The 26,927-nt window shown below is 51.4% G+C and overlaps 1 protein-coding gene across 1 annotated transcript in view; it reads left to right on the top strand.

The window, feature by feature from the left end:
* Positions 1 to 3,544: 3,544 nt before the first annotated feature.
* Positions 3,545 to 26,927, top strand: part of ARHGAP19 (Rho GTPase activating protein 19) — a 31,645-nt gene continuing 8,262 nt past the window's right edge. The window contains exons 1-9 of the mRNA XM_029911357.1: positions 3,545 to 3,732; positions 7,006 to 7,271; positions 22,433 to 22,513; positions 22,902 to 23,111; positions 23,483 to 23,709; positions 24,301 to 24,387; positions 25,441 to 25,506; positions 26,360 to 26,548; positions 26,768 to 26,866. Of these exons, the coding sequence (XP_029767217.1) occupies positions 3,545 to 3,732; positions 7,006 to 7,271; positions 22,433 to 22,513; positions 22,902 to 23,111; positions 23,483 to 23,709; positions 24,301 to 24,387; positions 25,441 to 25,506; positions 26,360 to 26,548; positions 26,768 to 26,866 (1,413 nt within the window). The remainder of the gene's footprint in view (positions 3,733 to 7,005; positions 7,272 to 22,432; positions 22,514 to 22,901; positions 23,112 to 23,482; positions 23,710 to 24,300; positions 24,388 to 25,440; positions 25,507 to 26,359; positions 26,549 to 26,767; positions 26,867 to 26,927) is intronic.

Genomic DNA, 26,927 nt, shown 5'->3' on the forward strand with positions numbered 1-26,927 from the left:
TTATAGACCACTATCATATTCCCCCCTCAGTCGTCTCTTTTCCAAACTTAACAGTCCCAATCTTTTTAATCTCTCCTCCCATGGAAGCTGTTCCATACCCTGATCATTTTTGTTGCCTTTCTCTGTACTTTTCCCAATTCTAATATATTTTTTGAGATGGAGCGACCAGAACTGCATGCAGTATTCAAGATGTGGGCATACCGTGGATTCATATAGTGGCATTATGACATTTTCTGTCTTATTATCTATCTTTTTCCTAATGGTTCCTACCATTCTCTTAGCTTTTTTTGACTGCCACTGCACATTGAGTAGATGTTTTCAGAGAACTATCCATGATGATTCCAAGATCTTTCTCAAGTGGGAACAGCTAATTTAGATCCCACCATTTCGTATGTTGGGATTGTGTTTTCCAATGTGCATTACTTTGCATTTCTCAACATTGAATTTCCTCTGCCGTTTTGTTGCCCAGTCACCTAGTTTTGTGAGATCCCTTTGTAACTCTTCACAGTCAGCAGGAGGACTTGTGTTGGATCAAAGTGGGTTGTTACGGATTTCAGGACAGAGCTCTGGCTGCACATTGTTGGGAAGAATTGGCACTTGTGTGTGGTTTTTAAACCCTTGTAACATTGTGAGTATGGGGAGATCAATCAGCAGGTGTCTTTGGCAGTTGGTACTGAATTGCTCCATCTTGGTCTTAAGTCCTTAGGTGCAACAAACGGCTGAGAGACCCATCAAGTGATACTGGAATCAGTAGCATGCTGCCTAGGCTACCCTACAGAATGCAGCTGTGAACCCCTCACAGCTTGTTACTCTGAGATGATTCTGCCAGTCTCATCTGCCTGGCATCCTTTCAGTCTCCACTATTCTCTCAAAATAGCCCCCATCACACCTGTGTAGTAGTGACAGCAGAGAGGGTTTCTGTTGGGATTCTCACTCAGCACAAATTGCAGAGTGCTGGCTGCAAGTCCGTGGTTTACAGTGATTCCAGCAAGTGTTTTCCACTGTGGAGTCTAAGTCCCAAGTTCTCTTGTCACTTATTCTGGTCACGTAGCCTAGTTATGACACCACAGTCCTCCTTCGAGTGCTTGCTCATGTCGATTCCATTCTAGGTGTGCGCGGTCATCGGAGATTTTTGCCTCTAGTGGTGTTCGTAGGGCCTGCTGTGACGCCCCTTTGATGCCATGCTCATGCGCCAGTATATCAGGCCCGCCAGCCCTACGCCCTCTCAGTTCTTTCTTACCGCCCATGGTGGTTAGTCAGAGCGCCTTTCCTTGCTTACCAAGGGCTAGCAGTTTTCGTCTTCGGACTTTGTGCCTTTGGGCCTTGTAAATAGTTAATTCTTTAGTAGTTAGTGTTCAGTAGCTGTTGCATGTTCATAGTTGGTAGTAGAGTCCCAGTGGGGACTTTGCCTCGGAGGGAGCATGCCTCAGTCTCCCAGGTTTAAGCCCTGCGCAGACTGTAACAGGTCTATGCCTGTGAGTGACCCCCACAGCAGCTGTCTCAAGTGCTTGGAGGAGGCACACACGAAAGACAAGTGCCGTATCTGTAAGAACTTTCAGCTCCGCACACAGAAGGAGCAGGATATTCAATTACGGGCTCTCCTCACGGAGTCCACCCTCCGTCTGGCCGCCGAGCCATCCCGGCAGGATTGGCCGAGCACCTCGGCATCAGTGCGAAGTGCACTGCCAGCACCGACCTCTGCCCAGCACCGTGCCTAAAAAGAAGGTGAGGAAGCATGGTTCCCCAGCGCCAGGAAAGAAGAGCCAGGTTTCATTGGGCAAAGGATCCACCTCAGGCCTCCCGTCTACCCCGGTGCCACGCAGTCGGCCTTCTCCCGTCAGAGCCGTTATCCCCATGAAAGGTTCTCCTCCGACTCCTGTGAATGGTATCGTACCAACACTCCTGCCGACACCAATGTCCTTGCGTGCTCCCGCACCGCCGAGAGAGCAAAGGCCTCCACCCGCACCGCCGACACAGCAAGTGCCGCAGGTTTCGGCAAAGGCTCCCCAAGAGCCAGCCGCTAAAGCTCCTCAGGGAGCGGTGGAGTGCCACCAATCCCCTGAGACAATGACGTGCTCTCCACCTCCGCGCCGCAGGTAACTGGAGCCACTGCCCAGATTGTCTGGGGCTCACCCTCGGTCACCAGCACCACGATCACAGTCCCCGTCATCTTGATGTGGACTGCATAGAGGGAGGCGCCGGTCTCCTTACTACCGGTACCAGTCACCCTCCTGCCAGTCGCCCTCTCGACGTTGATCTCGGTCGCCTACGACGTGGGAGCACTCTCCATTCCATCTCCAGTCCCCCCCGGCTCTGACATTGGTCCCCTCGTTCTGGGCACCAGGCTCCGATGACAGTGGTCTCTAAACAGACCCAGGCATTCACGGCCCCACCGTGGTCTCCGAAAGGCAGTTCCTCTGGCACAGAAGGGAGAGTTAGCCCCTCACCTAGACCCCAATGGCGTAAATGGGCACCCGAGGCTGCATCGGCGCAGTAGCAGCCCGGCCAGTGGCCTTGTTGGAACATGTGGGGAGTGCCGGTCATGGCAATGCCCCTTCGCTCCGCTTGTCTGCCTCCACCTCGGAGCAGCAGGTGATGGCACCGACGGCACCAAGCTCGGTGCGAGAGGCGCGCCCGGAGGCAGAGGAGGCAGTACCCACTCCTAAGAGTTTGATACTCTGGTGGAGGAGGGCACCGCGATGGCCAGGTGCTCCTTCCAGATGGCGTGGGATGCGGCGGACTCGGCAGCCAGGGTGGTAGCGTCTGCGGTGGTAATGAGGTGCAGCTCCTGGCTTCAGACCACTGGAGTCTCCCAGGAGATGCAGACCTCCATGCAAGACCTCCTATTCGATGGGAATGGTCTCTTTTCTGACCAGATGGATGTGAGACTCCATGGGCTGAAAGATACCAGGTCCACCCTTCGCTCACTGGGCATGCATACGCCACAGTCGGTGTGCAAGCAGTTCCGGCCACCTCCGCCGCCAAGGTCTTGGCAGCCTTGTCTGGGTTTGGTCGTCACTGCCTTTCCACCTCCCGCTCACCTGAACAGCCTGGCCCGGCAAAGCATTCTAGAAGTCAGAAGCGAGCGTGCGAGGCCCCAGTCAATTCCCCAGCTCCACCGTTTTCTTTCTTCAACTGCCTTCACCCCTACCATTCGGCCTGGTTGCGGGTCACCTCGGACTGCTGGGTACTGGACATTAGTATCTCAGGGCTATACCTTGCTGATGTACACCTTCCTGCCAGTGCCATTGATTCACAGGGTCCTTGTGAAAGTCAAGCAAGACAGAGCAAAGATTATCCTGGTGGCCCCCGCGTGGCCTCGCCAGCACTGGTTCGGCACGTTGCTGAGCCTTTCAGCAGCTGCCCCACTACAACTGCCACGTCGGCCAGATCTGCTGTCCCAGAGCCACGGCAGTCTGTTGCACCTGAACCTGGCAGCGCTGCACTTGACGGCTTGGCTACTGCGTGGCTAAGCACGGACGAACGGGCACGCTCGACCCGTGTTCAGCAGATCTTGCTAGGCAGCAGGAAACCCTCCACCAGGATGACCTACCTGGCGAAGTGGAAAAGGTTCACATGTTGGACCTTGGAGTGGTGTATTCGGGCCTCGGAGGCCCCGCTGCAGGATATCCTGGATTATTTGCTGCACCTCAAGCTCCAAGACTTGTCCCTCTCTTCGATCAAGGTCCACCTGGCTGCCATTTCAGCGTTCCAGCCTCCCTTCCAAGGCAGGTCTATCTTCGCCCACCATATGACGGCGTGGTTTTTGAAGAGTCTGGAGTGGCTCTATCCTCACATCCTGGGGCCTGAATCTTGTGCTGTCAAGGCTCATGGGATCTCCCTTTGAGCCTTTGGCTCCCTGCTCTCTCCTGCTTCTCTCCTGGAAGGTTTCATTCCTGGTCACGATAACGTTGGCCCGTAGGGTGTCTGAGATCAGGGCGCTTGCCTCAGAGCCACCCTGTATGGTTTTCTACAAGGACAAGGTCCAGCTGTGCCCGCACCTGGCGTTTCTGCCCAAGGTCATATCCCAATTTCATACTGGCCAGGACATATACTTACCAGTCTTAATTCCAATGCCTCATGCGTCAGATGAGGAATGCAGGCTACACACCCTGGACATCCGGAGGGCGCTGGCCTTCTACATAGATAGAACAAAGCCGTTTCATAAGTCAATGCAGTTGTTCGTTGCAGTGGCAGACAGGATGAAGGGTTGCCCAATGTCTGCTCAGAGGATCTCATCCTGGATCACAGGTTTCAGCCTGCATCCGCCAGTGATAGTGACGGCACGCTCAACTAGGGCACAGGCATCAATGGCAGCCTTCCTGGCACAGGTACCGAGCCAAGAAATCTGTTGAGACGCTACCTGGTCGGCCGTCCACACGTTCGCGTCTCATTATGCACTGACCCAGCAAGCTCGAGATGACGCTAGCTTTGGCAGAGCAGTGCTGCAAGACTGTGAACTCTGAGCCCACCTTGATTGATGCTGCTTGTGAGTCGCCTAGAATGGAATCAACATGAGCAAGACCCCAAAAAAACCCGGTTACCTACCTTTTATAACTGTTGTTCTTCGAGATGTGTTGCTCATGTCCATTCCATTACCCACTCTCTTGCCCCTCTGTCAGGGTTGTCAGCAAGAAGGAACCGAAAAGGCATAGGGCCGGCAGTGCCTGATACACCAGCACATGAGAGTGGCACTCATGGGGGCGCCATGGCTGGCCCTACAGATATCGCTAAGGCAAAAATCTCTGCTGACCACACACGTAGGCGCGTGCACACCTAGAATGGAATGGACATGAGCAACACATCTTGAAGAACAACAGTTATTGAAAAGGTGGGTAACCGTCTTTTCTGCTTTTTAGGTCAAAAATGCTGTAACGAAACTGCCTTTGGCAGGACACTACTGAGAGTATCAATTCAGGACAAATTGCTTAGAGCAGGGCAGTTACATCCCAAGGCTGGGGTTCCTTTACTAGCTGAGGCACACCAAATCAGCCAAACAGAGAGGACTTCAGTTTTACCCCACTGGCTAACCAGAAGTCATACATGCAATTCCCTTAGACACTCCAGTTTCCCAGTATCACCACCAGCACTGCTCCTTATGGGGATGGATGGTTATGAAAACCAATACCCCAGTAAAAGAAAAAAGGTTCTCCTGATCCCAAAGGACCAAGCCCCAGACCCAGGTCAGATCTTACCCACAAATCATGCTGTTGCCAATCCTTTAGAATCTAAAACCTAAAGGTTTATTCATAAAAAGAAAGAAATATAGATGAGAGTTAAAACTGGTTAAATGGAATCAAATACATACAACAATTGCAAAGTTCTTAGTTTAGGCTTGATGGGATTACTGCTGATTTTAAACCAATTAAGTCTCTGGAATACAAACATCCCAGCTTGGATGGGTTGTTCAGTCCTTTGTTCAGAGCTTCAGTTTCAAGCATAGTCCCTCCAGAGGTCAGAAGCAGGATTGAAGACAAAATGGAGAAGATGCAGCTGCCTTTTATAGCCTCTTGTCATGTGGCCTGTGTTTCCTTTGTTTCAAACACAAGCTGCCCAGCACATGGCTTGAAAGCTTCAGAGTTCTGTCCATAGGCCTGTCCCTGCATGCCTTGCTGAGTCATAAGGTGTATCTGCCTTCTTTCAATAGGTCAGTTGTGTAGCTGATGGTTCTTAATGGGCCATCAAGCAGGCGAGGCCGTACTGATGCCAGCCTGTCTGGGGTGTCACCCAGAAGTATAGCACAAGTTTGAAATACAGACAGGATAGAGCCAATACTTATAACATTAGATACAAAATGATACCTGCATACAGATATCATAATCATAACCAGCAAATCATAACCTTTCCATAGACACCCCACTCGACCTCCTTTGTACAAGATTTGGTGCCACTATAGGACCTTGGTTGTAACAATGATCTATACGGTCACAGTTCATGTCAGTAACGTCACAGATGCATATAGTTCACATAGTTATTGAAGCTCACAAATAACAGGGAGACAATAGATTGTAGATTGAGGTTACCTTTCTATGTGTAGTATGGGATTTTTTTTCTGTCTTCTCCATTCGTTGCTATTTGTAATTATTGGTTTACAGCAGAAAAAAATATGTTTAACACTCCCCACTGGGGAATTAAATGTCTGTGCACATTTGGTGCTGTGCTACCAGTTTGAACCTTTGTGAAAGCTAGAGGAAAGTCTTGATATTTGTCTGGATGCTGACTGTCAGTGGTGTATGTGTACCTTGCAGACACCCCGCCTTTGCCTAAATGTAGGGCCCCTCTAGTAATTTCCCATGAGCATGTAAGCAGCGCCTGAGATAAAATCAAGCCAATTCCAACTGCCCTTGTCTTTGGTAAGAGGTGCAGCTAGTGGAGAATCCAGTCCCAGTGTTTAGTTCCTAATCTTGATCTGAGTACATTTGGGCACGCAGTTTCTGTGGGCCTTTGTATTAAAGATAAAGGTAGTTGCAGGCTGCATTGTAGCATTCCATGTGTGGCTGTGCTTTTGTTACCTGGTATATATTCTTTGGGGATATGCTCACTGTCACAAGTGATAGTTGCTCTGGTAGTGTGACTAGAGCCTTCAGGTTTAAAGTTTGGTTAATGATTAAAATAGCTGCTTTTGGGGCTTTTTCCCTTTCTCTGAGATTTCTACCCTGAGGCATTTAGTGATCTGAAATCTTGCTGGCAAGGTTTATTAGACAGAGTTGTGAGACAGTTATACTGTTTTGTGCATCTTGTGTTGGGTACAGTTGTTAATTAGAACGTTAAAAACCAAAACCAAGAAGAGCTGTTGTCCCGGCTCCGCTGGAGCTACGCATGCTGTTGACTAATAGCAAGCATGGGATAGGCAGTGGTTCTGAAGAACACCCTGGCAGCTCCAGTGCGAGTAGATGTCTTTTCCCGCGTGAGGTTGCTCAGGAGGCCTGGGATTTGGGGGGACACTGGCTGTACGAGTGAATTCCGGAGGAAATGTTTTACAACCTGTCTCCTTTTCTTTCCCAGCGATGCCATCTGCAGGTTTGTCATCTGCAATGACTCCTCCCTCCGTGGGCAAACAGTCATCTTCAACCCTGACTTCTTTGTGGAGAAGTTGCGGCATGAGAAGCCTGAAGTCTTCACAGAGCTGGTTGTCAGCAACATCACCAGGCTCATCGACCTGCCAGGAGCAGAGTTGGCCCAGCTGATGGGGGAGGAGGAGCCCAAGCTGCCTGGTGGCATTGGCACAGCCTCTGGATTCTTTCGGTCCCTAATGTCTCTGAAGCGTAAAGGTAGGCACTGTGCTCTGCCTGGCAGCTGTCTCCATAGTTTGATGTGGACCATGGAGGTACTGAATCCGATTCCATTAGCTATACCACATACCACACACTCTCTCTAAGCACTCTTGGGAGCCAGGCATGTTGCATGTGCTCCTTGTTGCATCCACCTGTTGTGTCGCCTCTTCTGATTGTAAGCTCTTCAGGACTGGGCCTGTCTCTCTGTTTATTCATTGCCTGGCACCCTGGGGCTGTCATCCCAGACTAGGGCCCTAGCCTGAAGGAAGGAGCCAAACCAAGAGGGCATCTAATTAGCAGTCAGTGAATACAAGGTCGCCCCTTCTTTTGTTTCTGCTTGATTTGTGGTGTCTGACCCCCAGGGTAGCTGCGGGGAGATCGTTGCATCTGTTCGCGTCATTCCCAAAGCATCAGCCTTTCTTGGGGAAGTCGTCTTATTGAGTATTCAGATTCCTGTTGCTCCCCCAAGCCCTCGTGAGAAGGCAGCCCCATTGTGCCAGAGTCAGTACAAACATGTGTGAAGACATGCTCCCTGCCCTGAAGAGCTGACAGTCTGAGAATGAATGAAGTCAGTCTCTAACTGGATGGGTTATATCAGACTTGGACAGGTCTATGCAATCAGTCAAATTGAAGGGGTCCAAGCGCCTTGCTTCTGCCTCTCAGGGTTCTGAGCTTCCATTCAGAACTTGCAGAGTTTTCCTTGGTTTGGTTTCCCAGGCGCAGTAGGCCTTTCATATTAACAACCAGGCGTTACTAAAGGCTGAGAAAATAGAAAGCCAGAGGACCAGTGTGACGTTGTGTACCTCGGGAGAATACCCTGCACCCCCATGTTCATCTTTATAATATGACTGTGTGGTGTCTAATGCAAAGTTTGTCACGTCGGGTGTCTTCGGAAGGCTCGTGATGCTCTGAGCATTGTTATAGTGATGTTATAGTAATTGTTGCTACAGCAATGTGTTAGTAAGGTTATAGGTTGTAATTTCCTATATATAGTTATGAGGCTGAAAATGTGTCCTCCTGGCTTAAAACCAGCCCAGGCAAAAACTCTCCAAGAGCAGAGGGGCAGTCCACACCTCATCAGGGCATGTATGGGACAAGCCCAGCCCAGCCTCAAAGGAACAAAGGACACTGGCCTAGGGCTTGTCTACACTGGCAATTAACAGCCAGGGGTATGAAAAAACACCCCCCTGAGCACAGCAAGTTGCAGCGCAGTAAAACATCAGTGTAAACAGTGCCCCAGCGCTGGGAGCGACACCCCTTGTTGAGGTGGCACTGCGACCACACAAGGCATGTTAGCGCTGCCATGGCAGACTAGCCCGTAGGCAGCAACAAAGGATCTGTTGGACTCTCGAGTGAGTCACTCCCCTTCCCTTGGTCAGTTTGGGACTACGATGAGGTAATGCTCACCTGACCCTGAAGGGGGGAGGGGGGGCAAAGCCAAGAGGGAAGAAAGAACATGATAAAAGGGAGAGACGTTTGCCATGCTCTTCCTCTCTCTTCCACCTCCATCTACAGACACCACCACCAAGCGACTGAAGCGCTGATCAAAGGGGAGAGCCTGGCTGAAGGGCAACCAGCCAGCCTGTGGTGAGAAGCATCTAAGTTTGTAAGGGCACTGAAAGTGTTAAGAGCAGCTTAGAACGTGTTTTGCTTTATTTCATTTGACCAAATCCGACTTGTGCTTTGACTTATAATCACTAAATCTGTCTTTGTCGTTAATAAATCTGTTGGTTTATTCTACCTGAAGCAGTGCGTTTGGTTTGAAGCGTGTCAGACTCCCCTTGGGATACCATGCCTGGCACATATCAATTTCCTTGTTAAATTGACAAACTCATATAAGCTTGCAGCGTCCAGCGGGCACAACTGGACACTGCAAGACAGAGGTTCCTAGGGTTGTGTCTGGGACTGGAGATATTGGCTAGTGTCATTCGGTTGCACAATCCAAGGAGCAGTTTACACGCCAGAGGCTGTGCGTGAACAGCCCAGGGGTGAGGGTTCTCACAGCAGAGCAGGGTATGGCTGGCTCCCAGAGTCGAGGGTTGGAGTGACCTAGCAGATCACCGGTCCAGATAACACCAGAGGGGAACGTCACAGTGGCATTCTGAGAACGAGGTCAGTCTAACTGGATGGGTTATATCAGACTTGGACAGGTCTATGCAATCAGTCAAATTGAAGGGGTCCAAGCGCCTTGCTTCTGCCTCTCAGGGTTCTGAGCTTCCATTCAGAACTTGCAGAGTTTTCCTTGGTTTAGTTTCCCAGGCGCAGTAGGCCTTTCATATTAACAACCGGGCATTACTACAGGCTGAGAAAATAGAAAGCCAGAGGACCAGCTTTGCTGAGAAACAATAATGCTCAGACTCACCAGGCCTTTACCCAGGTGCCAAACTCTGGGCTGAAGGGAAGGGCCCGTTTCCACTCAGGATTCCTGGAGTTAGGCGCCTAAGCCAGATCAGCGCTTTCTGGCAGAACACAACCAACCAGAGTGAAAGAGAGACCATCCCTTTATAACCAGTAGCTGCAGGGACTTGAACCCAGCTCTTTCACACCCCAGGAAAGGGTCCTAACCATCTGGCTATTGAGCATTCTGGGCTGGAGCTCTCCTGTTGACGGTGTTCCATTTTGTATATGTAATTAAACATTCGTTGGGTGAGAGAGAAAGTGAGAGAGATTGACCCCATATCCCATGGTCAGGGGACTGACTGCCCCGGGGTGGGGATAAGGCAGGTTTGAGTCCCTGCTCCAAGTCAGGCAGAGTGGAGATATCAAACCTGGGGGTATTACATCTGAGGTGAGTGCCCTAACCACTGTACAGTTGAGTAAAGGGGGAAAATACATGCTCCCCAAACTCTCGTCCCTGCTGTCTTTTGGGTGGGTTAGTCATGCTCAGCGCATACCTTTTGGATCAGGCCCACAGATGGGGGAATGTCTACTTTGAGAATCCCATCACAGCTTAGGCGTGAGCTAGGGCTCCGGGCAGCTCGGCAGCATCAGGACTTAGGTGGTTTTGCTCGTACCCAGCAGTGGAAACTCAAGCATGTAGGGGACTTTACTGGCAGAAACATAGGTGCCTGGGAAATAGAGGGACCTACAGGTTAAGTGGCAGCTGAGCTGGGGTTTTGTGAATGCCAGTAGGGCCAAAATGTTGGACTTACATGCCTAAGAGGCAGGTAGATGCCCAAGTCCCTTTGTGAATCTAGCCCTTAGTCTTCAAATGTTCTGAGATCTATTTAAATGCTCTGCCTTTTCTTCTCATTGCTAGTTGGCACCCACAGCACAGTCTTGGCACTATGCCCTACTGGACTTGCCAGCCTTTCCAGAAGTATTTCTCTGTTGCCCACGTCACCTTCCCACGCGTCAAGGCAGGCCCAGACATTCCTCATAAGTTTTCTCTCTCCACCCAGCTGGGCAGAAACTAATTAACTCAATCTGTGCACCCCTGATACCCACTTACCATCAGCCATGGCGTCCCATTTAGACCAGCTGCCTACTGAACAGGCATAGCTGTGGGCTGCTGCTCTCAAGTAACCTTCCTTTGAAGGCAGTGCTGCCTCTTTAAAGCTCTTATGATGATCTCTTGAGAGGAGAGTTGTCAGCCTTTGAAGGAGGTCTTATGAGGCTTCCTCCTTCATTTGTTTGGTGGTTTTATTCATTGTATTCACCTAGAGCAGGAGTGGCCAAACTTACTGACCCTCTGAGCCGCATACAATAATCTTCAGATGTTCGAGAGCTGCAAGACGCACACAACCTGCCCCGTAGGGTGGTGCCTGCTGGGGTGTGGGGCTTCTGCCCCGATGCCCACCTGCTGGTCTAAAGCCCTGAGGCCCCCCTCCCTGCAGTGCAGAAGCCTCTAGTCCCATCATCCCACTGCAGGGCAGAAGCCCCGAGCTCCCCTCTGCCCAGTCTTGTAAGTGGAGAATGGGGGGGGTACGTGGGGGGCTCTGGGAGCTGCACTTTAACTGTAAAAGAGCCGCATGTGGCTCATGAGCCACAGCTTGGCCATGCCTGGTCTAGAGCATTGATTCTTCTTCGAGTGATTGCTCATGTCAATTCCAACTAGGCGTGCGTGTGCCGCGTGCATGGCAGCCGGAAGGTTTTTCCCCTAGCAGTACCCGTCGGGTCGGTCCAGGTGCCCCCTGGAGACACGCTGCTGAATACAGGGCCCTGCCGACCCGCCGCCACCTCAGGTCCTGCTTACCACCTGTGACGGTTAGCCGGAACGCTCGTTATCTCTTGCTTCGGCAAGCGCTTCTTTAGCAGTCTTGAACTTTTTCTGTAAATAGTTAGATAGTGTTAACTGTAGTAGTTTTTGTTTGGGGGTACGCCCACTGCCCGCCTCTCCCCAGGGTTTGAACCCTGTGCAGCGTGTGGCAAGTCTATGCCCAGGAGTGACCCACACACTTCCTGCTTGAAATGTTTGGGGGAGAGCCACCAAAAGGAACGCCGCAAGATCTGCAGGGGATTTCGTCCTACGACTCAGAAGGAGAGGGATCAGGGCCTCAAGATCCTTCTGATGGAGGCTGCCTTCCGTCCCCACTTGAGCCCCAGGTCAGCCAAGCCGACGCTGAGCACCTCGACATTGGTGCGCAGTGTGCTGGCACCACCGATACATGAGTTGGCATCGAGGTAGGACTCTGCCAGAGACCCTCGGCACCAGCACAGTTCCCCACATAGGGGATCCATGCAGGGCAGTGGGCAGCACCGTTCGCAATCCCCGGTGCCCCACAAGAAGAGGAGACCCAAAAGGGGCCACTCCCCCACACCCAAACCGGCGCAGAAGTCCGCCACCGTGAGAACCATGGCAGGCCACGTGAGTTTGAGTCCTCCAACTAGGGTCCCATCGACTCCTGCCCCAGCACAGGACCAGTCGAGTCTGGGCCCCCAACGCTCCCCTCTCCGAGAAGGCCGCAATCTACAGTTACCTTCCACGCCGGAGGCATTTGAGGCTGCCAAGGACCTCATTGCCTTCACATCACCGACTTCCCCTCCTAGGCGAGACAGGACACCGAGCTCCATCTCAGCAGCACCTGTGAGACCCTCAGTGCCGTCCAGAGGCAAGCCGGTGATTGTACTACGCCAGTCACTATCCCCATGGCACCAATCATTAGTACCATCCACCAGTGGACGGATGGGGAGCCGCACTGGTCCCCGAGTTCCAGGCACCACTCTCCGGCACCACTGGGCACCGCTTCTCCATGGTTATCTTACAGTGAGTCCTCGGAGTCAGAAGTGGAGTCCTATAGGTCCAGGAGAAGCAGGCGGTCCAGCAGCTTCATCCAGGGCTGGAGCCTGGTCAGTGGCAGGCTCCCGCCCAGTGGCCTTTCTGGACCCCCTGGGTGTTCCATCAGAGCCAGAGGTCCCATTCGAGGTCAGTCGGTGGCCTCAGCATCATACGTGCCTCTGACACCTCACCCGGGACAGGACCAATCATTTGCCACGCCAGCACGATCGCACTGGAAGACCAGGCACTGCGGGATCCCCTGGGTGCCGAGGGCAGAGAACAGGACCTGCTCCCAGCTAGGCCCTTGTCCTCATCCTCGCCTGATGAGGCGATGGCGGGAACGTCGACGGCCCCGGCCGTGGAGGACAGCAGGGGCGGCGCAGAACCTGGGGATCCAGGCGGAGGAGGTTGCTGAGACATCAGATTCCGTGGTGGACATTCTCGCCCCCTCTGGTCACTCCCGTATCACCCTGCCACTTATTAAAACCATACAGGACTCCACTAAGATCCCCGCCTCCTTACCAGCAATGGCGAAGAGGAATGAGCGGAAATACTTCGTTCCCTCTAAGGGGTTCAAGCATTTGTACATCATCCTCCGCCAGTGGTAGCCGTGGCGAATGAGCGGGAGCACCAAAAATACCAGGGCCCTTCCACAAAAAAACGGGAGACTAAAAAGCTGGACCTCTTTGGGAGGAAAATTTTTTCCACCGTGGGGCTCCAGCTCCGAATTTCTAATCACCAGGCTGTCCTCAGTAGGTACAGCCACAACTTGTGCAGAGCGATGGTGAAGATTATGGCGCTTCTCCCGGAGGACTCCAGGGCAGAGTTCTCCTTGGTAGAAGAGGGTAAGCTCATTGCCCGCGCCTTGCTCCAAGCAGTCCTCGATGTGGCTGATTCGGCCACCCACACCATGGCCTCTGGGGTAGCCATGAGGAGGAGCTCCTGGCTGCATGTCTCGGGGCTCTCATATGAGGTCCAGCAGACTATACAGGACCTCCCCTTTGAGGGCTTGGCCCTCTTTTCAGAAAAGACTGACTCTCGGCTTCATAGCCTCAAGGATTCGAGGGCCACCCTCAAGTCCCTGGGCCTGCACGCTCTGGCTACACAATGGAGGCACTTTAAGTCGCAACCCCCGCCTTGTTTTTACCACCCACAAAACAGGCAGGATTTTTCTCGGAGGCATAATAGAAACAACAGAAAGAGGCCTCCCCCTTCAGCTCTGGGCAGGCAAAACAGTCCTCAGGCCAGAAGCAGAACTTTTGAAGGTGCGCCCTGGGGCAACACACCAGTCTGGACTCTGGATCCATTCCCCCCTTACCTTCTTGTGCCGACTGTTCTGCATGGGCCCAAATTATATTGGATCGCTGGGTACTCCGCACGGTAGAAAGGGTATACTCCCTTCCATCCCTCTTCAGATGGAGGATGGCGTGGACTGCACTCTCAGCAAGTTTGCAGATGACACTAAACTGGGAGGAGTGGTAGATACGCTGGAGGGTAGGGACAGGATACAGAGGGACCTAGACAAATTAGGGGATTGGGCCAAAAGAAACCTGATGAGGTTCGACAAGGACAAGTGCAGAGTCCTGCACTTAGGACGGAAGAATCTCATGCACTGTTACAGACTAGGGACCGAATGGCTAGGAAGCAGTTCTGCAGAAAAGGACCTAGGGGTTACAGTGGACGAGAAGCTGGATATGAGTCAACAGTGTGCCCTTGTTGCCAAGAAGGCTAATGGCATTCTGGGCTGTATAAGTAGGGGCATTGCCAGCAGATCGAGGGATGTGATCGTTCCCCTCTATTCGACATTGGTGAGGCCTCATCTGGAGTACTGTGTCCAGTTTTGGGCCCTACACTACAAGAAGGATGTGGAAAAATTGGAAAGAGTCCAGCGGAGGGCAACAAAAATGATTAGGGGGCTGGAGCATATGACTTATGAGGAGAGGCTGAGGGAACTGGGATTGTTTAGTCTGCAGAAGAGAAGAATGAGGGGGGATTTGATCGCTGCTTTCAACTACCTGAAAGGGGGTTCCAAAGAGGATGGATCTAGACTGTTCTCAGTGGTACCTGATGACAGAACCAAGGAGTAATGGTCTCAAGTTGCAGTTGGGGAGGTTTAGGTTGGATATTAGGAAAAACTTTTTCACTAGGAGGGTGGTGAAGCACTGGAATGGGTTACCTAGGGAGGTGGTGGAATCTCCTTCCTTAGAAGTTTTTAAGGTCAGGATTGACAAAGCCCTGGCTGGGATGATTTAGTTGGGAATTGGTCCTGCTTTGAGCAGGGGGTTGGACTAGATGACCTCCTGAGGTCCCTTCCAACCCTGATATTCTATGATTCTATGACCCTTCTCACGAGCAACTCCTCACCCAGGAGGTGCATATGCTCCTAACGCTGGGGACAGTGGAATTGGTTCCTCAGGAGCTGAAGGGCAGGGGCTTCTATTCCCAGTATTTCCTAATACCGAAAGCCAAATGTGGCCTCAGGCCCATCCTAAGCCTGCGAGAGCTCAACAGGTTCATAAAGAAACTGAACTGCATGGGCTCTTTAGCTTCCATTATCCCTTGGATCCGGGGGACTGGTACGCTGCCCTTGACTTGAAGGATGCTTACTTTCAGATCTCAATAACGCCGTCCCACTGGAGGTACTTCAGGTTCGTGGTGAACCACAATCATTATCAGTTCACAGTCCTTCCATTCGGCCTGTCAGCAGCTCCTTGAATGTTTACTAAGTGCATGGCAGTTGTGGCTGCGTTCTTACGCTAGCATAAGGTGCAGGTGTTCCTGTACCTCGACGACTGGCTAATCAAGGGCGGCTCCAGGGCGCGAGTGGAGGTGCAATTGAGCTTCATAAGGGCTACTTTTGACAACCTGGGCCTTCTACTGAATGTACAGAAGTCAACCCTATCCCCCGTTCAGTGGACAGAGTTCATAGGGGCAGTACTGGATTCTACACAGGCGAGGGTGTACCTCCTGGAGTCGCGTTTCTGGTCCCTGTGTGACATCATACGAAGTCTCAGGCAGTTCCCTACCATCACAGCAAGGAATTGCCTAAAGCTTCTGGGCCACTTAGCTGCTTGTACCTATGTAGTATAGCACGCCAGACTGAGACTCTGACCTCTTCAGCCTATTCGGGACGGTCTAGACAAAATCGTCACTTTACCTCGACCGGTCCTCGAGTCCCTCCTACGGTGGCTCGACCCGCAGGCGGTGTGTGCGGGTGTCCCATTTGCCAGACCACAGCCATCCCTTTCGCTGGTGACAGACACGTCAGTGTTGGGTTGGGGCGCGCACCTGGGAGACTGCAGGACTCAGGGTATCTGGTCCCAAGCGGAGCTCTCATTTCACAACAATAAGGACAAGGTTCAACCTAGATCACATCCGGCTTTTCTTCCTAAGGTTGTGTAACGATGCGGTTCTGGCAGGACCCAACTGAGAGTGCCAATTCAGGACATATCGCTTAAAACAGGGCAGTTACAGCCCTAGCCTGGGGGTTTTCCACCTCTAAGCCAAACCAAACCAGCCAGACAAAGAGGACTTTGGTCTCACCCCACTGGCTAACCACAAATCACACAAGCAATTCCCTTAGACACTCCAGTTTCCCAGTATCACCGCCAGTGCCACTCGTTATGGGGACAAATGGTTATGAAAACCAATACCCCATTAAAAGAAAAAAGGTTCTCCTGATCCCAAAGGATCAAGCCCCAGACCCAGGTCAATATACAAATCAGATCTTACCCACAAATCACGCTGTTGCCAATCCTTTAGAATCTAAAATCTAAAGGTTTATTCATAAAAGGAAAAAGATAGAGATTAGAGCTAAACTTGGTTAAAAGGAATCAATTACATACAGTAATGGCAAAGTTCTTGGTTCAGGCTTGTAGCAGTGATAGAATAAACTGCAGGTTCAAATCAAGTCTCTGGAATACATCCCCAGCTGGGATGGGTCATTCAGTCCTTTGTTCACAGCTTCAGTTTGTAGCAAAGTCCCTCCAGAGGTATGAAGCAGGATTGAAGACAAGATGGAGGAGAGGCATCAGCCTTTTTATAGTCTTTTCCAGGTGTAAGAAAACCTCTTTGTCCTTACTGTGGAAAATTACAGCAAAATGGGGTCTGTAGTCACATGGGCCAGTTCCTGCATACTTTGCTGAGTTGCAAGGCGTATTTGCCTTCTCTCAATGGGTCAATTGTATAACTGATGGTCCTTAATGGGCCATCAAGCAGGCTAGGCAGAGCTAACACCAACTTGTCTGGGATGTTTCCCAGAAGCATAGCATAAGTTTGAAATACAGACAGTATAGAGCCAATATTCATAACTTCAACTACAAAATTGATACACACATATAGACAGCATAATTATAACCAGCAAACCATCACCTTGTCTTAGACACCTCCTTTGACCCCCTTTATACTAGATTTGGTGCCACTACAGGACTTTGGTTGCAACCATGTTCTATATGGTCCCAGTTCAAATCAATAACGTGACAGGTTGTCTCCCAGTTTCATGGTAACCAGGATATCTTCGTTTTCTACCCTAAGCCGTACGCAAGCAGCGTGGAGCAAAAACTTCACTCATTGGACGTTTGCCGGTCGTTAGTCTTCTATATCAAACGGATGAAACCATTCTGGAAGTCCATTCAGCTGTTTGTCGCAGTAGCAGATGGAATGAAAGGGCTTCTAGTCTCCTCCCACAGAATTTCACCATGGATCACGTCCTGTATCTGGGCATGTTACAATCGGGCGACGATACCTGCCTCTCTGTTTACAGCGCACTCCATGAGGGCATTCCTGGCCCAGGTTCCGACCCAGGAAATCTGCAGAGCTGCGACCTGGTCCTCAATCCACACGTTCACCTCACATTACGCCATTACCCAGCAGGCTAGAAATAATGCAGCCTTTGGCAGAGCGGTGCTACAGTCAGCAAACCTTTGAGCTCTGACCCCGCCTCCCAAATTTAGGCTTGGTAATCACCTAATTGGAATTACCATGAGCAATCACTCAAAGAAGAAAAAACGGTTAGCTACTTTTCCAATACCCACCCACCTACCCCTCTGTCAGAGCAAACTGCCAAGAAGGAACTGAGGTGGTGTCGGGTTGGCAGGGCCCTATATTTGGCGTCATGGAGGCATGACTCCAGGGGGGGCTTGGACTGACCGACGGGTACTGCTAGGGGAAAAACCTTCCGGCTGCCAGGCACGCGGTGCGTGCACACCTAACTGGAATGGACATGAGCAACATATTTCGAGGAACAACCGTTACGAAAGGTAGGTAACCGGTTTTTTTAATGGCTTTCAGAACTGATGTCTCCACCAGCCCAGGTTCCATTAAGAATAGCCCAGAGAGCTTGACCTCTCTTGATACAATCTAGAAGTGTTTTCACAGCTATGCATCACATCCATATTACAGCTGTGTTGGCAGGTGTTTCAGAGCTGCAACTCTAGGCTAGAGGAGAAGTCTCTTCATGTTAAGATATCTAGCCTTTCCCGACACTAGCAAGCACCGCTCTGGGAAAACTCAGTTCTGAGTTAGGTGCCCAGGCTCCTTATACAATAAGACCATAAGAAAGGCCATACTGGGTCAGACCAATGGTCCATCTAGCCCAGTATCCTGTCTTCTGGCAGTGGCCAGTGCCAGGTGCTTCAGAGGGAATGAACAGAACAGGGAAATTTCAAATGATCCATCCCCTGTTGTCCAGTCCCAGCTTCTGGCAGTTGGAGGTTTAGGGACACCTGATGCATAGGGTTGCCTCCCTGACCATTTTGGCTAATAGCCGTTGATGGACCTGTCCTCCATGAACGTATCTAATTCTTTTTGAGCCCAGTTATATTTTTGACCTTCCCAACATCCTCTGGCAACAAATTCCACAGGTTGACTGTGTGTGGTGTGAAGAAATACTTCCTTGTGTTTATTTTAAACCTGCTGCCTATTAATTTCATTAGTTAGGTGACCCCTAATTCTTGAATTATATAAATAGGACAGTAACACTTCTTTAGTAGCTTTCTCCACACCATTCATGATTTTATAGACCTCTACCATATCAACACCCTTAGTCGTCTCTTTTCCAAGCTGAACGGTCGCAGCCTTTTTAATCTCTCAGATGGCAGCTGTTCCATCCCCTAATCTACCTTTTCCAGCTCTAATGTCTTTTTTGAGATAGGTGACCAGAACTGCAGTATTCAAGGTGTGGGCATACCAGGGATTTATACAGTGGCATTGTGATATTTTCTGTTTTATTATTTATCCCTTTCCTAATGGTTTCTAACATTCTGTTAAGTTTTTTTGGACTGAAACTGCACACTGAGCAGATGTTTTCAGAGAACTATCCACAATGACACCAAGATCTTTCTTGAATGGTAACAGCTGACTTAGACCCCATCATTTTGCATGTAGAGTTGGGATTATGTTTTTCAGTGTGCATTACTTTGCACTTATACAATGCATGGGGAGATTTAAGTGCCTAAGAATGGGATTCTCAGACGCCAGCAAGCTGAGGACCTCAGCCTACCCTAGCCAGTAGGGAATGCCAAGGAGACGGGTGAAGCCTCAGTCCCATCCTGACAAGGTAATTAGGTTCCTAACTCAGGGCTGAAGGGAGGCATTTATCTCTGCTTGGGATTCACAGCTGTGAATTTGCCTTCATTTCTTACCCCTCATCAGGGGCAAATCTATCAGGCTCCTGACTGACAATATGGCCTGCATGTTCTGTATCAGCAAACAAGAAGAAACAAGATGCACCAAAGCAATAATGTTGTGAATCTGGTGTATAGTCCATCAGATCCAAATTTCAGCCATCTACCTCCCTGGTGTTCAGGGCCCCACAGCCGATACTCTCAGCAGGCGCTTCTCCCAGGATTATGAATGGGAGCTGGACTCTCAAATTCTCCATGGTATATTCCAAAATTGGGGATTTCCAAAAATGAACCTCTGCTCTAACTCCAGGACAAGAAATGTCATCAGTTGTGCTCAAGAGGAGGTCTAGGCCGTCACTCTCTGGGAGACGCCTTTCTCCTATTTTGGATGAAGGGACTATTTTGTGCATTTCCTCTAACACTGCTAGTATTGAGTGACATACAAGATCAGACACAACAAAGTCAGGGTTATCCTTATAGTACCAACCTGGCCGAGACAAGGTTGGCATCCTGACCTGCTTCACCTATGTGTCCACCCGATGATCAAGCTTCTGATCATTCCTCAGCTCTTCCAAGATCCAGATCATTTACTTCGCATCAGGGCATGGTTCCTCGATGGTTCGTGGGGTTAGAATCTACCTGCTCTGTGAAAGTACAAGTGTTACTCAACAGTAGAAGGAAGTAAAACTGAATTATTTACCTGCAGAAGTGGAACAGATTCAGTCATTGGTGTCAACACCACTGGCTCATGTCTGAATCTTCATCACTTTCAGCTATCCTGGACTTACCTGTTAGACCTAAAGAAACCAGGGTTATCAATTAGCTCGATTTAAGGTTCACTTGGCTACAGTATCAGCTTTTCATCCTCTCGAGTTTTCTATATTTGCTAACCCTATGTCTTCAAGGTTTATTAAGGGTTTGGAGAACCTCTACACTCAAGTTAAGGATCCCTACTGCAACTTGGGACCTCAGCCTAGTACTTAGATGTCTCATGAGACTTGCCCAGTGTTTCAAGACTTATTAAAAATCAGCATTAGCAGTCCAGAGTGCTCCTTGGCCAGCTCTTTTAAAACTCTTGATCTGAACCTGCTTTTTTACAAATATCAAACTTTAGTAGCTGCCTTTTAAAATCCTTCTTAGTTACTGTTGGAATGGAAAGTATTTCATCAATCATCATCATCATCATTTATGAATATATCATCTGGCTTTTTCCCAAAAACAGAACAGAAATATTTATTGAATGCTTGTGCCATTCTTTCATTATTCAATACCATTGTTAGGATTTCTTTTGCTCCTAATATACTTTTAAAAGTCCTCCTTATCATTCTGAACTCTGCTGGCCGTAGGTTTCTTCTTGTGTCTTTTTGATTCCCTTTTCAATTTTCTACCTTTCCTAGCTTCCAATTTATATTCATTACTATGAACCTCTCCTTTTTTCCATTTGTTTATATATTGTTTTTAAAAAAATTTATACTTGCTTTCACTTCCCCTTTAACTCAAATTGTTCATTTGTTTAACTAATGTAGCCTCTTTATCAGTGGTTGCTTTTTGAACATGTAATAAAATGTTCTTCGAGTGCCCAGGTAGTCACATTCTTTTATTTAATTTTTTTCTCCCAGTTGATTTGGCTCAATTGTCTTCAGCTTTGTGAAATTGTCCCTTTTAAAGCACCGTGTGTGTGTGTGTGTATGTGTATGTATAAAAAAAAAAAAAAAACCCTTAATTTTTATTTTGCTGGTTAGGACTTTTTTGTTTGCACATTATAAATGTGATCAAGTCACGATCACTTGCACCTAAGCAACCACTAACTTTTAGTTCTGTGATCAATTCCCTTTGATCTATTAGACTGTCCTTGTTCACCAAGGACCTGATCCAGTTGCTGCGATAGCCAATGGGAGTTGGATCAAGCCCTCGGAGAACAGAGCATTCTTGTTATCTGTAGATGTATTTCTCTGATGAACAAGGTTATTCACCAGCAGCTCTCCCTTTGTTTGGAATTCTAGGCAGATTTCTGTCCTGTCTGTTGTTGACACTGTCCCGCACTGGAAAGTCTCTCTTCAGATAGGAACAATTTTCTGTATTGGTTAAGCAAGAGTGTTTCACTTGAATTTGCTTCTCATCTAAGACTTTCCTTCCATCCAGGCGTCTCCCTGTTCAGCCTGTGCGCATCGCTTTTCCTGACTTGCTGAGCGAGGCTTGGGTATTCAGGCTGGCATCTTACACCTGCATTTTGGCTGGTGGCCCCAAGTGAGTGAGATGAGAGCCTCGCTGTGGAGACGCCACCCCTCCTTATGGACCTACCTCCGAGCTCCCCACTTCTCCTGGTGATGTCCTTGTCTGCCTTTTGGCACTTTTCACTTCTGTTTACACACGCAGGAGGCCAGGATTGGTTTTCTTTTGGCCACCCTGAAATGGAGCTTATAGAATGCCGGCAATGGGAGTTCTCCAGTCAGGCCACAGCTCCGCTCACCTTCAGTGTTTGTTCCCTGCCCCCCACCTCTCACGACTGCCCCCTGCACGTGCACCAGCCTCACTCTCCCCAGGCACCCAGCAGCATTCTCCTCTGCACTGTCCAATCAGCCCCCGGGGGGGTGTTGCTTACAAAATGAGAGTCCGCGACACCATCAGGAGCGGCTGTGCTTTAGCAGTGCCCCCTGCCTGTTACAGCCTTGGGCTCTAGCACAGGGGCACTGCCTGGGGGAACCGTGAAAACGCCTTGGTCCTAGCCACACGGCAAAACATACTGTGGGACTGCTGCATTGTAACTGAGTCCCAAAGAGTTAATGAGTTCACCGTGTCGAGTTAAACAAGCCACAGTTGGGCCTAATCTAGTCCCCTGCTTACCTGCATTAAAGCTCCCCGTGGAATTGGAGGGGAAGCTGTGTCTTGTTTAACTTTCCCGCTCCACTAGGGAGCCTGCTCCCAGTGGGTCTGGGCTGTAGCTAGCACATCCTGTAAGGTGGAAGTGTCCCTGGTCTGACATGGCTTTCCTTATGGGGACTCAGTAATACGTTGTATTTAGAACATTGGTGAGAATTAATCTGCAGTTGCATTGATATAAACAGCAAATTGATGAAAGCCCCTTGGAGCATAGCCATTGGTTGGGGGTACTTGTGATGTCAGAGCAGTGGGGTTCTCCTCTGACCTTTACCCCAACTCTCTTGGCCACTAATTTCCCAGCAACAGAACCCCCTGCTGGAAATCCTGGTCTCACAGTAGGAAAATGCCTGCTAAGCTCTGTGGCTCCTGCACCCCGAGGTGCCATGCCTGAGTTGCTCCTGTCCCATGTGTGCTGACTGGATCGCTTTGTTCCCCAGATAAAGGGGTGGTGTTTGGCTCCCCGCTGACCGAGGAGGGCATCGCCCAGGTCTCGCAGCTCATCGAATACCTGCACAAGCGTAAGTGACTCTCAGCTCTCTTGCCAGCTTGTCATTCCCAGGGTGCATCCTGCTGGGGCCTCTGGGGTTGCTTTGTAGCACAGGGCAGAACACTGGGCTCCAAACTTGAGTGTTTTGCTTGGATTGTGGGCTGGTGCTGTGACCCAGAGTCACCTGTGGCAGCTCCTAGCCCTTCTCTCACCTCTCTGATTTTGCAAGCATTCCTTCTGCCAGAGCCGTAGGGCACATCCTGGGGCCTTGGGGTTGTATATAGCCCACTGAGTAAGGTTTTCTCTATGGGATCCCATCCAGGTGGCTAGAAGGGAAATTGGGAGAGGGCTCCTTGTGTCAAAGGTCGGGAGCCCCCTCCTCACGATGAGTGATCTCTCTCCTACTCCCTGCCGAGCAGATCTGCGAATGGAGGGCTTGTTTCGCGTGCCGGGGAACAGTCTCCGGCAGCAGATCCTGAAGGATGCCCTGAACAGCGGGGTGGATATTGACCTGGAATCGGGGGAGTTTCACCCCAACGATGTGGCCTCTCTGCTGAAGATGTTCCTGGGTGAATTACCAGAGCCCCTGCTGACACACAAGCACTTCCAAGCCCACCTCAAAATTGCAGGTGAGTAGGCAAGGGGGCAGTGATAGACACTAGGGATGGGAGCTGAGCGAGCCTCCTCCAGGGCAGCTTATGTCAACTGGCCACACCCTGGGATGTTCGTCTCTTTCAGCACCTGGGGCTTGGGACAGGGGAGGGAATGACCCCGAGGATGTTTTTCTTGTGTATGTTTCAGCCCCGGCGGCAGGAGTTAACCATACCCATCTGGGGGATGTGGAGGGTTCCCGGGGGTGATGGAGCCAGGGTAGGCATGTCTGGAGAAGTACAATGTATGGGGGGGAGGGTTGGGTAACTGGCGAGTGTGGACCTAGCTTCCTGGTTACGGAGACCTGTGGGGCTCCAAGTGGCTTCAGCTCCTGCGCCCGGGCTTGCAGGCCTGATGCAGTTTGATGACAAGGGGAACAAGACCAGCACGCCGGATAAGGAGCGGCAGATCGAAGCCCTGCAGCTGCTCTTCCTGATCCTCCCCCCGCCCAGTCGCAACCTGCTCAAGCTGTTGCTGGACCTGCTCTACCAAACGGCCAAGAAACAGGACAAGAACAAGATGTCTGCCCACAACCTGGCTCTCATGTTTGCACCCCACATCCTGTGGCCCAGAAACGTAAGCAACGCTTAGCAGCAGCTGGGTTATACTGCAGGGCAGAACAGTGGAGCTGGGAGGGACTCTGGATTACAACAATAGATGGGGCCGTGGGCCAGGACGGGAGGGTGCTGGCCAGGCTGTGTGGGGGACACAGGAGTGGGAGAGTGGGTGGGGCTGACAGTCAAGATTCAGGGGCCTTGGCAGAGCTGTGTTGGGGGACGCTGGTGCCATGGCCACTGCCTGCCGTATGAGTGACAGCCGTGTATATTGCTTCCTCTTTTTCAATACGTCTGAAAAGTCACCAGACTCCTGCTGTATCTAAGAATTGCCTTGTGAGCGATGCACGTGGCCTGGGGGATGCACCACAGCCCTTTCTCTGCAGGGCCACCTGTGCCTGCTGCTAAACATCTGCTCTGAAGTGTAGGTGCCTGAGAGCTTAGGCTGTCCTGGCGCAGGCTTTGGATCTTGTGCAGTCTGCCTATGGGCATGCTGTGTGTCCAGTGCAATAGAGGCCTGAGCAGAGGGACAGGAACTTCCCCGGGGAGTCTGGCAGCACATCCTGCCCCCTCCCCTTCTAATGCTCATGCTTGGCCTTCGTCCCCTCGCCAGGTGACAGCAAACGACCTGCAGGAGAATATCACAAAGCTGAATGACGGCGTGGCCTTCATGATCAAACACTCGCAGAAACTCTTCAAGGTCAGTGCGCCCCACAGGGGCCTCTACCCCTGCTCTCCCTGTCGCTTCCACATGCCCTTCCTGGAGGGGCTCGCAGGGTGCTGTGGCTGGCTGGTGACGCTGCCTGTGCTCTCCTGAGAGGGGGTAGCTGAGAAGTGCCAAGCCAGTGACCCAGCAGAAGCGAAGTGCACAGGTCTGCGATGCCCGAACTTGGCCTCTTCCTCCTTTGCTGGTTGACAGCACCCTCTGCAGGCCAGTTCAGGCACTGGCTTTGGCAGGCTCTGAAGCACGATTGTTTCATAGGGGACGTTCACAAAGGCCGTTTCTGGGGATCTTAGGGTCCCTGTGTACAGGAGAACATCTCCTGGGGCTCTCCCGTGGTGAGTGCTGGTAGGAGTTGAATCTGTATGCAGGTGGGATGCCCTTGGTCTCATAGATATTCATGCACATGGCGAAGCCTCTCCCAGGGCTGGGGTGGGGCTGAGCTGGTAGGCTGTGAGCGGAGGAGAGGCCCAGCACTGCACGCTCCAGGTGCAGGGTGGGTTAGTGGGACATTGCTGAGGGGCTCTCTGCCCCAGTCCAGGTTCTCTCGGGGAGGATAGAGTTCATTTGCAGGGTAGCCTGTGTCTTGGCCATGCAGCACACTTGCCAGTCACGCTAAGGGTCTCCAAGGCCTGGAGCTGCCGTTTTCAGGAAAACAGTTCTCAGCATGCCCATTTTCTCTCTGCAAGGCCCCACCATCTCTAGGTGAGCATTTCCTCCTCTCTTAGTCAGGCTCCGGCTCGGGGTGCCCACGGCTGGGGGAATTGTTTGCAAATGGAGAAAGCACTTGAGACCCTTTTCAGGGTACGTTGGGCTGGCCGTACTCTCTCTGTTCCACTGGGGTTGGTTTTGTGTCTCAGCAGAAGCGCATTGTACCACAATCACTGTCACTGCATGGACAGAGAAAAGCGCTAGTGAAGCCACTGGCTCCTTGAGTGCAGAGGGGCTGGTGGGGTGTGCAGTGTGGTGCAGGGCCCATGGGAAATGCCAGCTCTCGTCTGTGCTCACTGCCTGCCTTCTCTTCCTGCCCAGGCTCCGGCATACGTTCGAGAATGTGCCAGGCTGCACTACCTGGGGTCCAGAGTGCACGCTTCAAAGGTGAGGACAGCAGATGAGTGGCTGCCCACGGGGAAGGGGCAGGTGCTGGGAGGAAAGTGTCACTCTGGTGCTGTGCAGAGGGTTTTACAAGTGAGAGAAGCTGAAAACTGAAACAGTGCCAAGAACAGGCTCTGCCCAGAGACGGGAGGGGGAGCTGCCATGGGACCATGACTCAGGATCACCCGGGTGATGGCACTGGAGGGAGGAGCTGGAGCATAGACACCATGGCAGCCCCCAGATCGAACACCAGGCCTATTCTCTGTCCCCAGGCACAGTATGTGTAGTGACTAGATACTTCTTCACTGGGCTGCTGCGTTCAAACCAACCTGAGCCGTTCACATTAACCACTGGGCTCAGGCCATTCTTGGTCCGGGAGCTGCACAAGCTGCTGCAGCAAGGGGGGCTTGGAGATCAGACCTTCCACTAGATGGGGAAAGAGAATTTCTCCTCTCGCTCTCCAGTAAACCAGTCCTTCCCGTCTAGCTGAAGGAAGTGGAATGATGCACTGGAGGGAGAGCTGCACCGAGCCCATCTCAGCCTGGGGGAGCTGCTGCCCTGTGGCGTCCAGGGGACGGGAGGAGCCAGTGGAAGTCACCTTCTCACTGCCGCCCCCGTGCTTGGCACAGCTCGGACCGTTGCTGCACAGCAGTGGGAATGGAGTGGGACCAGTCTTGCACGGGAGCTGGCACAGCTGTTCCTGCGGGCCCTCAGACACAGTGGCTGGTTTGGGTTTTGTAACGAGTCGCGTCGCTCCCTGGGATCGCCAGCATGCCCACCCTGTGGAGCGCAGCAGGCTGGCACTAGGGCAGGGAGTGACATGGGAACATGACCGTGCCCCTCTGAACTTTCCCAGGACGACCTGGATTTGCTGACATCTGCTGGGTCCAAGGAACTCCAGCCCCTGAAGTCTCAGAAGCGGAGCAGGCTGGATCCTTCCCACCGGGAGGAGACGCAGCAGCGCACGGAGGAGGCGCTGAAGGAGCTCTTCCACCACATCCACAGCATGCCAGACTCTGCGAAGAAGAAAAAGCTCATCCGGCAGGTAGTGTTCAGGGAGCGGGGGCTAGTCCGCGGGAGCACACCACTGGCTGCAGGCTCCCAGAGGCAGGGCTCACCCACAAAGCCACCCACAGATCCTGAGCATGTGTGGGGGTTGGAGTGCTTTGCCCTGGAGCTGAGCCGGGTAGCTGTGGGGGGTGACTGGAAGATAGCGTAGTTGTTGGTTTAACACCTAACATGGTGCCCTGCGTGTTCTCTCTAGTTCCATAAGCATCCTGGCACTCTCACTCCTGGGCCTGATGCGCCGACACCCCCGGTCCAGAGGCGCACCCGCTCCCGCTCCTTCAGCGGCCTCATTAAGGTAACTGCAGCTCCCCGTCAGAGCGCTGTCTGCTGCGGGTCTCTGGTCAAAGTCCCTCTCT

Source organism: Terrapene carolina, unplaced genomic scaffold (genome assembly GCF_002925995.2).
Source record: "Terrapene carolina triunguis isolate 2854851 unplaced genomic scaffold, T_m_triunguis-2.0 Scaffold95, whole genome shotgun sequence".
In the NCBI taxonomy this organism is placed as follows: domain Eukaryota; kingdom Metazoa; phylum Chordata; order Testudines; family Emydidae; genus Terrapene; species Terrapene triunguis.